This window comes from Pan troglodytes, chromosome 21 (assembly GCF_028858775.2).
Source record: "Pan troglodytes isolate AG18354 chromosome 21, NHGRI_mPanTro3-v2.0_pri, whole genome shotgun sequence".
Classification (NCBI taxonomy): domain Eukaryota; kingdom Metazoa; phylum Chordata; class Mammalia; order Primates; family Hominidae; genus Pan; species Pan troglodytes.
The window spans coordinates 51,623,118-51,635,410 of NC_072419.2; the positions used below are offsets into that span (position 1 = coordinate 51,623,118).

Sequence of the window (12,293 nt, forward strand, 5' to 3'; positions counted from 1 at the left end):
ATGAGATTTTTATGATTTCTAAAGTAACAATAAAAGCAGTTTTTAGAGTTGAGTTCCAGAGAGGGCAGGGCAATGGCAGTGACATGTTTGTCATTTTAATAATAAATAACATCTATTGAGTGCTTAAGAGGTGTCCAGCAGTGTGGGCTGAGTGCTTTATGTCTCTTTTCAAAATCTTCACAAGAACCCTCTGAAGTAAGAAGTAACGTCATCTGTATCTTACAGATGAGGGAGTTGTAAGGAACTTACCCAAGGTGACTTTTTAGGAGCTGGCAGAGCCAGGATTTGGGCTGTAATAGTGATATTAATAAGCTCATTTTGAAGAGGTCAGTAGTTAGGGATGTATAAGTTCTGACTGGCTAAACAGTCTGGTTAAATAGTTTATCACCTTATAATCATATCTTCTTGTCCTGTCAATTTTTTTAAATACCGAGGATGAATAGTACTTTATAAACATTACTAGCTTTCTAAGAAAAGCTGATATGCAGTACATTAAATATAGCCAGAGATTTCCTTTTTTTTAATTTTTTTTATTTTTTGAGGCAGGGTCTCACTCTGTCACCCAGGCTGGAGTGCACTGGTGTGATCTTGGCTCATCATAGCCTCAACCTCCCAGGCTCAATGATCCTCCTGCCGCAGCCCCCCAAGTAGCTGGGACTATAGGCACATGCCACCACGCCCAGCTAATTTTTGTATTTTTATTTTTATTTTTATTTTTTTAGAGACAGGGCTTTGCCACTTTGCCCAGGCTGGTCTCGAACTCCTGGGCTCAAGAGATCCACCTGCCTCGGCCTCCCAAAGTGCTGGGATTTTACAGGTGTGAGCCACCAAGCCCAACTGGCCTTTTTTTTTTTTTGAAACAGAGTTTCACTCCGACTTCATTACCCAGGCTGGAGTGCAGTGGCCCAATCTCAGCTTACTGCAACCTCTGCTTCCTGGGTTCAAGCAATGCTCATACTTCAGCCTCCCAAGTAGCTGGAATTACAGGTTGGCACCATCATGCTTGGCTAATTTTTGTATTTGTCATAGAGACGGGGTTTCATCATGTTGGCCAGGCTGGTCTCGAACTCTTGGCCTCTCAAGTGATCCACCCGCCTCAGCCTCCCAAAGTGCTGGGATTACAGGCATGAGCCACTGTGCCCAGCATTGGCCAGAGATTTTCAGATGATCTTAGGAATGTGGGAAATCTATTTCCAAAGGATAAAGGAAGGTACCTAGATAAGAGAGTACTAGCCCACTACTGAGTTGGCATATCCCTTAACTCTCCAGGTGTCTGAAGTTGACCTCCCTTTTTCCCACCCACCACCTGAACTCTGGCCATTCAGAGAGAAAAGTGGAGACTCCTACATAGCTGATGGTCAGAATAGTTTATAACCCTTAAAGGAGGACAGGAAAGGAAAAAGGGATGTCTGGCTCAGAGGGTACTTCTAACCCCTCGCTCTAGGCAGCCCTGTCCATATCAGTGCCAAATGAGAGCCACGATGGCAGCCAGCAGACATCAGGGGGTACAATGGGAAGCTCCAGGACTCCCAACATCCTGGAGGGTACACAGCTCAAACAGTCTCCCCTGGACAGGAATCCCCTTGGACTCCTTCCTCAGCGACTCCCAGGTCAGAGTAGCTTCCTTCTGCCAGCCCCAGAAGGCAGTCAGTGCGCAGGTATGCAACACCTCCTTGTACCGGCAGCCCAGGGACCACGGAGTCTCAGAAGTAGGGCCCTGGGGACCTAGGGCAGAGGAGTAGGGATGGAATCAAGGTACAAGAGAACTCCTCTGTGGAGAGATTAAAAACCACTGTCTTAAGGTTTTCTGTTGTAAAGTAATAAAGGGTGGTAGAAATAGCATTGAGGCAGGAGGGAGTAGAGGGAGCTGAGGGTTTTAATCCCTGCCCTGCCACTACCTGGGCAAGTCACAGTCATAGGTCCAATTCTGGAAGGCTTTAGAGAGCTGCAGTGGAGTGCAAAGTCCTGGAGTCCCATTACTAGCTGTGAGATCTTGGGTAAGCTATGTTACCTCCCTTACCTAGATTTCCTCATATGTAAAATGAGGGTAATAATGGTACTTATTTCCCTGGGTTTTGTTTTGTCTTGTTTTCTGGTAGGTCAACACTTACTTCTTTAAAATGGAAAAAGTGTTCCCTCCCTGGTTTTATTGTGAAGATGCAATAAGATGTCACGTGTAAAGCGCCTAGCCCAGCCCCTGGCACGTAGGAAGTGATCCATAATTCTAGACAATTATTAGGCTACCGCCCCCCTATCCATTTTACAGAACAGGAGACATTTTTCTTCTGAGCCTCTGTTTTCAAATGTTGGGGGATAGGCTTGCCACTCCTCTAGGTACCACTACCAAGTATTGAGCTCCTATCTGGCATGTACTGCAAAGTGATTTATGTGTATTCTTACTCAGTCCAATAAGGTAAGCACTGCTATTTCCCCCATTTTGCAGACAAAGAAACAGAGGATTGGGCGTAAACAACTTTTTCCCCATTACAAAGTTGGTAAGAAGCTAGGCCTGTCTGCCTCATCTGCTTTTCACGTTCCAGTTATGTTTATGTGTGATCCAGACAATTGTGAGACGGACAGTCTTAGGGATCTAAATGCCATATTAGCAAAAGGTTGTGAATGTAAACGTACGTTTGGCTTGTTAACAAGCAGCTAGTTCCATAAAGGTGAGTAGTTAGGTAGCTGCTGATAAGTGAGAAATGGAGCCGGGACTGACTGGCCACAGGGCTTTATTATGATGGCCCTGGCGTGGCGTGGGAAAAGGCCAAACATTTGTTCAATGCCCCACAAACTGGCTTCTCCTACATCAAGCTTGATTTGCTTAAACCCCCTGAAACAGACATTAGTATCACTATTTTATAAACATGAAATAGGCTCAGAGAGGTCATGTGACTTCTAAAAAGTCACTCAATATAAAATCAGATTCAAACACTTCAATTTTTTCCCAGTTAACTGTTAAGCAGCCATTTCTAGGGTGGCTTCCTCCCCAAATCTGTGTTACTGGGCCCAGAGGAGGAGCTTTAGGTTGAAATGGTTAAACAAAGAGAGGGTGGTAGTGGGGAGACCCTGGTTGTGGAATTGTGGGAGGCAGGTGGCCAGAGGCCTAAGTGCTGGGGCAGGTGGGATGAGGTGGAAGGATGTACTGCTGGGATTCCCTCACTCCCAGACCTGCCCCTTGCTGCCCTGGCCATGCTGGGTCCCCGCCTTCGTATACAGCCCTCCCATATATTCGGTGGCGTTCCCAGTGGGCAACTGGGGCCCAACTCCGGCTCTCTGGAGCAAAGTGGAAGTTGCCAGTCTCACTCAGGCCCAACCCAATCCAGCCTCCACTTGGGGCTCCCTGGGCAGGCCCCCACGAAGGCTAGTGCAAGGGAGCTCCCCAGAAAGGGTCAGATTTTTTAGCTGGGAGGGCGCTGTCTTGACTGCCGGCTGACAGCGCACTCAGGACAGAAGTTCACGCAAAGGTTGATGGAATGGAAGAGTGAGTAGAGATTATTTTCGAAAGTTGATGGGATTGAAAATACCCAGCAAGGGAACTGCAAGGGAGACTGTTCAGGAAATGGGCTGGAGTGCAAGCTGGGTGGGAAGACCGCTGAAAGTGGTTACTGGGGTGGAATTTGCACGGGAATTAGCGGGGTGGTGGGGGCGGAGGTAGGCACCGACCGTAGGGGAGCTCCAGGAAGATTGCGCTGGGAGCAGGAGCTCGGGAGCACGCAGCAGCCACTATGAGGTGCTAAGCAGTCCCCGCGCTGTGGCTCCGCCCAGGCTGGTCCGCGCGGCAGCTGATGCCCAGTCTTGGTGCCCAGTAATGGTGGGGAGGAGTGTGTGAGTGGGCGGGGTGGGAGGGGGGGAGAGTCCATCCAATCGTTCTCCCTCTGTCCCAAACTGGAGATCTATCTGCATCGCTGCCCTGACCCCCAATCCCGGAGAGCTCTGTGCCCCTCGATGGCTCCACTGCTCTCCCGAGGGCGCCCACTCCATGCAGCCTGCCTCTGGGGAATATGGAGGTCTTCGTCCGGAGAAAACTCGAGCTCCCTTGGCTTTCCTCTCCCCAACGGCATGGTTAGGACCCTGTGACTCCTACTGACAGAGGGTGACCCCGGCCAGATGGGGTCGACCAGGGCTTGGGGTTGAGGTCTTCAGATTGAGGGTGGACCTGCCATGTCACCCTGGAGCAGTAGAGATGCAGTACCAGCTCCCCCGCCTGATCCGGTGCCTTCTGTGATCTGTGACCAAGGCAGGACACATTTGGAGGCCCAGCTGACATCCACTTTTTGACACCAGCCACAGTGCAATCAGTTTTTGACAATCAATTTTTGACAATCAGGTCGCAATGCACGCGCATGACCTACAGGGTGCTGGGGCTATTCCGCCTGCCTCGTGACTTCTGAGCAGGCTCTCATTTCGCCTTTTCCCTTTCTTGGGAAAATGGAATGGGGAGCAACCAGGAGCCCTTGCTCCTGCCACTTTCTAGCTGAGTGAGCCTGGACAAGTTACTTGCTGCCTCCGCGCCGCGGTTTCCTCTTGCGAGCTCGCGGGGCGATTGTGAGGCACTTTGCACCCAGGAAGCACACGAGCGCCCTGACTTCACAGAGCGCGCCACTCAGGAGACCAGCTCGCAGAGGTGGGGGAGGGGTGCTGCTCGCTGGCTTCTTTGGTTCTAGACTGACCTTAGGGGCCTCGGGGTGGGGGTGGGGGAAGCCTGAAGTCGCGACACAGGCTCCCTCTACCGAAGGCCTCTTTCCTTCATCCTTCCCAGCCCCAGACAAACAGGCAGAGTAAGCAGTATTCGTCTTAGGTGCCATATGGAAGATCTTATTTGTAGACTCGTGAATTTCGCCACCCATCCCTCCCCTTCAGCTGATTGCGCGATCTCCACCCTCTGCTCGCACCTCTGGCTCTCGTCCAGGTCACATCAACCTGCCAGCAGAAACCTCGGTGTTAGGCGCTAAGACTGTCCCCAGGGGGCGCTGGTCGTTTGGGGAGCGGGCGCAGGGACAAGGGTGCTGTGGTGTCTGGTAGGTTGGAAATGCCTTTGCTAAAAAGGAAAAGCCTCCCTTTAAGCTAGACCCGGTGGGCACTCACCCCCTTCCTTTCGTGGGACTTTCATTCTCCCACGAAAGGGCTGCGGTATTTTCTTCTTTTTTTGCTAAGGAACTTTCTGCTCAGAGTAAATCTTTTTTTCCTTTCTTTTTTTTTAAGACAGGGTCTTGCTCTCTTGCCCAGGCTGGAGTGCAGTGGCAAAGTCACAGCTCACTGCAGCCTCGACTCCTGGGCTTAAGCGATCTTCCGACCTCAGCCTCCTGAGTAGCTGACACTACAAGCGCAAGGCACCACATCTGGCTAATTTTTAAATTTTTTGTAGAGACAGTGTCTCATTATGTTGCCCAGGATGGTCTTGAACTCCTGGCCTCAAGCAGTCTTCCTGCCTCGACCTCCCAAGGTGCTGGGATTACAGGCGTGAGCCACCATGCCTAGCCTGTTCAGAGTAAATCTTATTTGAGGCATGAATCAATCAAACATAAATGGAGAGTTGAATTGATCTAAGAGGGAATGGGATGCAGCAAAGCCCTACTTGACCATCTCCCCCCTCCCACATTTGGAAATCCTTAAACCCACTTATGTAGGCCTCTGACTGTGAGATTCAGAGCCACAGCAGTTTCCACCTCTGCTAAGGCCTTCAGGCAGTGAGATGGCTCACTTCAGTGCCCCTCCTTCCACACATCTCCTAGCTGTATCCTGAGACCCCTCAACCTAGTCACTACCCTTCTGTATGATGTTGGTCTAAGGCTTCCCCCTCTCTGGACATGAAGGCGGAGCCTCCCAGCACTGCCAGCCACACACCACTCAAGACTCCAGATCCTGAACCCTGACTCTGGGGCCCAGCTCTGGGCCTGGCTTGGGGCTTGCATCTCACCTAGCCTGGCAGTGTTGTTGTCACACCCACCTTGTATGGATGCCACATAGGCATTTCAAGTGATGCGGAGCAGAAGCGGGTGCAGCGGCGCTTGACCCAACGCAGGGTGGAGGATCTGCACATCACCCTGGGCGCCGGGAGGTGGATTCGTGTGGGCAGCCCCTCAAACCAGATCCACTGGTCGGCTACATCCAGCTGCTTCATGTGCCCCATGGGAGTTCTATTGCGGTAGGGCTTAATGAAGATGACTCGGGGGCCCTCGGTGAGTGGTTGCCTCCCCTGGGCTCCAGGGTTCAAGCTATCATCCCTCGATGTCCTTGGAACCTCAGGCTCTATATGCTTTTCTTTCCGTGGCATTGCCGCCGATGACGTTTTCTCCTTGTTCCTCATCCCTGACTGCACCTGGGACTTCCACTCCTTGTACTCTTTTTTCTTAGGGTCCCCTGTGGACTCTAATTTCTTGGACTTGAGTTCCTTCTCGGAGCACCCGATCTCCTGGAACTCTTCATTATTTTGTTTTGCTTTATTGCAGGCACTGTTTTCCCTGGCAGGGAGAGGAAAGGCAGTCAGCACAGCAGGACCGAGGCCCTGGTTCCCGAGACAGTTGCTATGTAGCCAGCTCAGGGGAGCCTGTTAAGAAAGGCTAGAGGGGCCTGCAAAGAAACTTCTCTACTGCCCAGAGGCCTTGTGCTGGTGTGAGGAGGTGTGATGAGCACTGGCAGAGGGATGTGAGAGATTGGGAAGGTGAAAGCCATGACTAGTAGTTAAGGCCCCTAAGAATGAATGTTGTCTACATCATCTGCCACTAGATTAGGGTTCTGTCTCTCTGGACTTCAGCTGGGAGGGTGAACAGTCCAGTAGTTTTTCTAAATTGTGCTCCAAGAACCTTAGGGTTCTGAGGAGGTGTCTCAATGTCACCTCCCCTGACCCACTGGGGGCAGGATACCTCCCCCCAGCTCATAACAACACAATTGGGGCTTGGAAATAGATATTTGAACAGAGGTTTCACTGCTTTAATAAAGTTGGAAAACTGTTCAAGACCAGCCTGGGCAACATGGTGAGACTCTGTCTCCATACAAAAAAAAATTTTTTAACTTGGAAAATGATGGGGCTAGATGATCCTGATCCTTCTAGCTCTATGTTTCCTGATTGCCTGCGACTAGAGGCCAAATCAGAAAGAGGAGCCCAGAAAGGTGGCCTTGACAGAAATATTAAATGCTGAGACTTTCCCAAAGGGTGTCTGTAACAGACTGGGCCCCCTGCAAACCCCCAGTGGCAACACCATCCTAGCCAAGGGCGTGGAGAGAGATGAGGCCTTGGGCTGCAGATAATGGCAATACTGTGATGATAATAATGGCTCCCGCTGATTGAGTCCTCGCTCTATGCCAGACTCGGGACCCTTACAACTTGGGATCCTTACTATTTCTGTGAAGTAGAAGGCAGTGAAGCAGAGTGGCTTACAGAGCACAGGTGTTGGATTCAGACAAACGGGCTCAGATTCTGCTTCTGCCTCTTACCACCTATGTGATTTGGGCAAGATATTTAACCTCTCAGAGCCTTAGCTTCCTTATCTGTAAAACTAGGATAATTCTGTCTACCTAACAGGATTGTTGTGAAGAATAAACTAAATGGGAAAATTCTTAAGTGCTTAACACTGTAGGATGGCACTTAGCAGGCACCAATCAATGTTAGCTTTCTTAATACTGTCATGTGACTTATGAGGAAACGGTTTGAAGTTGTCTCGGAGGCATGGTAAAAAAAAAAATAAAAATAAAAATAAATTAATAAAGAAACCAAGCCTCAGCAAGATTAATCTTCAGATTTCAGGGGTCAGTCTGCAGGTGACTCTCTGGGTTATATTGACTTGCAGGGGAGGAGGAGGAGGAGTAACCTGTCTGTCTCAGTGCCCCAGGGTGAAGTGAGCGCCACAACTGGATGATTACAACCATTGTTATGGCCGCAGCTCTAATATCAGACAGGAATGGCTTCACATCCTAGCTCTGCCACTTATCAGTTGAGTTAACTGAATGAGACAAGTCACTTCACCTCTTCAGCCTCAGCTCTCCAGCAGTAAAATAGAGTTAATAAATACCTCTCTCACAGAGGCTTTGTGAAAATTAGACTTGTTCTCTAAATTCCTTAGCACAATGCCTGTTCCCAGAAAGACGGCATTTGGGTCCATTATGGGGGCCAGGCCCCAGCTTACCCAGAGGAGATGCGGAGAATCTTTGGAACACTGAGCAGTGAATGCCAACACCTTTTGGCCAGCTTATGCAGTTCTTGGATCCGGCGGTTCGAGCTCTTGAGTAGCTTCAAGAGCGACAAGTTTTTTAACACCTGCCAGGGTCAAGAAACCAGGTAAATAGAAGCTTCAGCTTTCCTGGACAGCCTCCCTCTCCCCTGCCGGCCTCTGGCTCTGCTCAGCCAAGGGCCGGCCTGCTGGCTCCCCTGGGCCACTCAGCCTGGCAACCAGGGGCAGTACTGCATGAGTATATGAGCTTCCCCAAGCTGGGGCCAAAACAGGGCGTCTCACCGTTCTCAGACGGTTCCGCTCAATTACTTTGCTCACAGGCTGCTCTGTCTCGTCCCGCAGTTTCTCATCTTGCATCTGAGGGACAGAGGATAAGAGAGACATAAACCCAGAGGAATCAGCCAGGTGTGGTGCCTCATGTCTGTAATCCCAGCACTTTGGGAGGCCGAGGTGGGTGGCTCATTTGAGGTCAGGAGTTTGAGATGCCTGGCCAACATGGTGAAACCCTGACTCTACCAAAAAAAAAAAAATACAAAAATTAGCGAGGTGTGGTGGCATGCGCCTGTAGTCCCAGCTACTCAAGAGGGTGAGGCAGGAGAATCACTTGAACCCAGGAGGTGAAGGCTGCAGTCAGCTGAGATCTCGCCACTGCACTCCAGCCTGGGCGACACAGAGTGAGGCACTGGAGGAATCCTCCTGAACTCCTCCATGTGCCTCTTCATTTGGCTGAGCATGGTTTGACCAATCCTAGGCTGGGAGTTTTGTCATCTTGGTCTGGGGACAGAACTGGGAGACCATTTTAACTCTCCTGACCTCCCTTCACCCTTCACCTTTTCCTTTTCTCCCATGCTGGAAAGCCCCTTTCCTTGGCATGGTGGATTCTTTGTTAAGGTCCCCTCTAGGGACTCACCCCCAGGGTCTAGTCCCAAGTCTGACCTTGGAAACCCTGCTGTTCTTGGGCCTCTTCTTTGCTGATGGACTCATGCTGGGGCTGTGAGACCTCAGAGACGAATGGAGCAACACCAGTGCCAGGCACCAACCCTGTTCCTCTCAGTTCAGCCAGCACTCAGGCTGGTCATCAGATGGTGGTGCTGGCTCTGTACCACCTGCAGCTGTGACATCACTGAAATGTGACAGTAGCAGGGCTGGGTCTCCAAGGAGTGTATGTGGCAGAGGTGAGGGGTAGAGGGTGAGAAAGAAATATAGACAATAGGCGACAGACAGCTGTGTGCATTGTCACAACCTCCCTGTGGGGTAAGAGGATTATCCCCTCTTTTTAAATGAGGAAGCCAAGGTTCAAAGAGGTTGAATAATCTACTCAAGGCCACACTAGATCTAGCCCAGCTAGATCATAGTGGGCTGGAAACCTAACCAAGGTCTGATAGTCAACCCATGAAACCAGGGATTCCCAAACCATGCTCATCCATTCAGTCATGTCGCCTGTTTTGACTGGGCGCCTGCTACATGCCAGGTGCTTTTTCTTTTCTTTCTCTTTTTTTGTTTTTTTGTTTTTTGAGACAGAGTCTCGCTCTGTCGCCAGGCTGGAGTGCAGTGGTGAGATCTTGGCTCCCTGCAACCTCCGCCTCCTGGGTTCAAGCGATTTTCCTGCCTCAGCCTCCCAAGTAGCTGAGACTACAGGCACCTGCCACCACGTCCGGCTAATTTTTGTATTTTTAGTAGAGATGGGGTTTCACCATGTTAGCAAGGATGGTCTCGATCTCTTGACTTTGTGATCCACCCACCTCCACCTCCCACAGTGCTGGGATTACAGGCATGAGTCAGCGCGCCTGGCCTTGCTAGGTGCTTTTTCTAAGTGCTAGAATAACAGAAAATTCTTGCCCTCAAGCTTACATTCTAGTGGAGGGGAAACAGTGTGTGTACTTGTAAATGTTTAATAATTGGCTCTCTGAAGCAAAATGTATATGTGTTTGTATTATAAATTTTACTGATAGAAATCAACAAATAATAAAATCCTATAATACTCTTTATTGTAACTTCTATTAGTGAGTTGCTTCTTATAGTATGCTTTTCTTGGATTTTGCCTAACCCCTCTATTTATAGCCAACCTATGGTTGTAATGGATAAACAAGTATAATACCAACATTAATGTTTGTATTTTCATTTACACTAAACAGTAAGAAGAAGGTGAAAAAGTGAAACAACAGAGATATTGAAATTTAACTCATTTATCAATGATTTCATTGACCTATTTTCTGAATTAGACCATAGTTTTTGAATACTGGAGGTATATTTCTCAGATTCTTTTTGTTATTTACAATCGAATAGCTATGGGCAGGACACTTGCTTATGTTTTCTCTTTTTTTGTTGTTTTTGGGGGGTCTTTTTTCAGATCTACATATGATTCATATATGATATATTTCTACTCTACAGATATACAGATATAAAGAATCCTAAGAACATAGATAATAGTAAAAGGTAGTAAAAAATAGAAAGTGACAAGTTTAAGCATTTTTCACCCTATGTTTTTAATATCACTTATTTAATTGGAAGTTGCTATCAATTGCATTTTAATGATGGCCATGCCTAACAACCAGCCTGCAGAATTCCTAGAAGTATAACAGTAGACTTGTGAGCCCTTATGAGTCAGCCCCAGCACGCCAATGCTACGTCAGATGGAAATAAGTGCCTGGAGAACAGCAACCAGGGTAAAGGGAACAGGGAGGGCAGAGGTAGAGGATTTGGTATATTAAAAAGGTGGTCTAGGAAAGATTCACCAATAAGATGAGATTTGAGCAGACACCTGAGAGAGAGAGGGAAGAGGAGAATGAATGATGGTGGGAGAAGATGAGGCAGAGAGGGAGTCGTGGTGGGTTAGGCAGATCACAACAGGCTGTAAAGGGCGCTGGCTGCCCTGAATCCCTGGTGCCCAGCTGGCTGCATCAGAATAGTATGAAGAGCTTGTGAAAAACATTTTTGTGGGCACCACCCCATTCAGCAGGCCAGTCAGATAACCAATCAAATGTAGGACCCACTCCACACCATTCCACTTCTAGTGGGGAGAGATGTACATGCACAGGGGGTGGGTGCTTAGCTCGGAATGGAGGGGTGAGGGGCCAACCCTACCTAGGCTGTGGGACAGCTTCTCATATGTAAATATCCTTTCTTATTCAAGTGAAGGTTAGGTAGTGGGTTAAACTGCTGCTGTGGCCTAGGAAAGAAAGCAATGTGGTAATTTGGCAAGGAAGACACAGAGGGTGCACCCTCTCTCTCTCCTGTCTACCCCCATACTCCTTGGCTGCTCTGCCTGCTCAGACATACCCCTCCTTGCACACAATTTCAGCTCTGATCAACTGGACTTAACTGAACAATGCTGCTCTGAGGCCCCGGTGCCTGGTGGGCTGTATCAGAATCACCTATACTCGCTACTCAACTCCTGAGCTTCCAGGGCTGGGGAATCACTGTGTGCTAGGCACTAAGGGACAGCAACATTATAGACAGAGCATGCCTCTGAGTTCACAGGCCAAGGGGATAGGTACCCCAGAAGGTAGACTCCTCAAGGGCAGGGATTTGTGTCCGTTTTATTCATTGATAAGCCACCAGATCCTAGAACAGTGCCTGGTGGACAATGGGTGCCCAAAAAGTATTTTTTGAAAAATGAAATAAATAGCATGATACGGGTAATACTGAGGGTTGTAGGAGCACAGAGGTGGAGCCTCCCAACCCAGCCTGAGGATGTCAGGGGATCTTCCTAGAGATGGTGAGGAGGAATGAAGGATGAGTAGATGTTGGCCAAGCATAGCGGTATGGGGCAGGTCGGGGGAGGTGGGCAGAGCATTCTCAAAAGAGGGAGCTTAAAGAATATGAGTGTGGAATGGAATTATGTTGTACATTGGATGTTGCTAGAATAGAAAGCAGTAGCCAAGAGTGGCAGGGGTGAAAACTGGAGAAGTGGGTAAAGAGACCTACCCAATGACACACAGCTGGTAAGCCTTGTGGACTAAATCCAAGACTCTTGAGTGAAAACCTCCACTCTTTTTTTTTTTTTTTTTTTAAGTATGGCATAATAAGATATGGATAACACAAAATTTACCTTCTAACCATTTTTGTTTTTGTTTTTGAGATACAGTTTCACTCTGTCGCCCAGGCTGGAGTGCAGTGGCGCAA

At 48.9% G+C, this 12,293-nt stretch overlaps 2 protein-coding genes across 2 annotated transcripts in view; one reads left to right on the plus strand and one right to left on the minus strand.

The window, feature by feature from the left end:
• Positions 1–12,293, plus strand: part of SYS1 (SYS1 golgi trafficking protein) — a 39,068-nt gene that overhangs the window by 5,735 nt on the left and 21,040 nt on the right. The gene's annotated exons all lie outside the window — the stretch shown is intronic.
• TP53TG5 (TP53 target 5) lies at positions 4,789–9,300 on the minus strand. The gene is made up of 5 exons (XM_525338.9): positions 9,105–9,300; positions 8,451–8,525; positions 8,124–8,254; positions 5,948–6,461; positions 4,789–4,920 (listed from the first exon to the last, which is right to left on the minus strand). The coding sequence occupies exons 1-5, from the start codon at positions 9,150–9,152 to the stop codon at positions 4,816–4,818; spliced, it is 873 nt and encodes a 290-aa protein (XP_525338.5). The 5' UTR covers positions 9,153–9,300; the 3' UTR covers positions 4,789–4,815.

Bases quoted from the DNA above. Each gene is read 5' to 3' on its own strand.
- TP53TG5 (XM_525338.9), bottom strand. From the start codon at position 9,152: ATGAGTCCATCAGCAAAGAAGAGGCCCAAGAACAGCAGGGTTTCCAAG. The intron at 8,255-8,450 runs GTGAGACGCCCT...TGACCCTGGCAG, and splicing joins AGCGGAACCGTCTGAGAACG to GTGTTAAAAAACTTGTCGCT. The intron at 6,462-8,123 runs GTAAGCTGGGGC...TCTCCCTGCCAG, and splicing joins ATTCTCCGCATCTCCTCTGG to GGAAAACAGTGCCTGCAATA.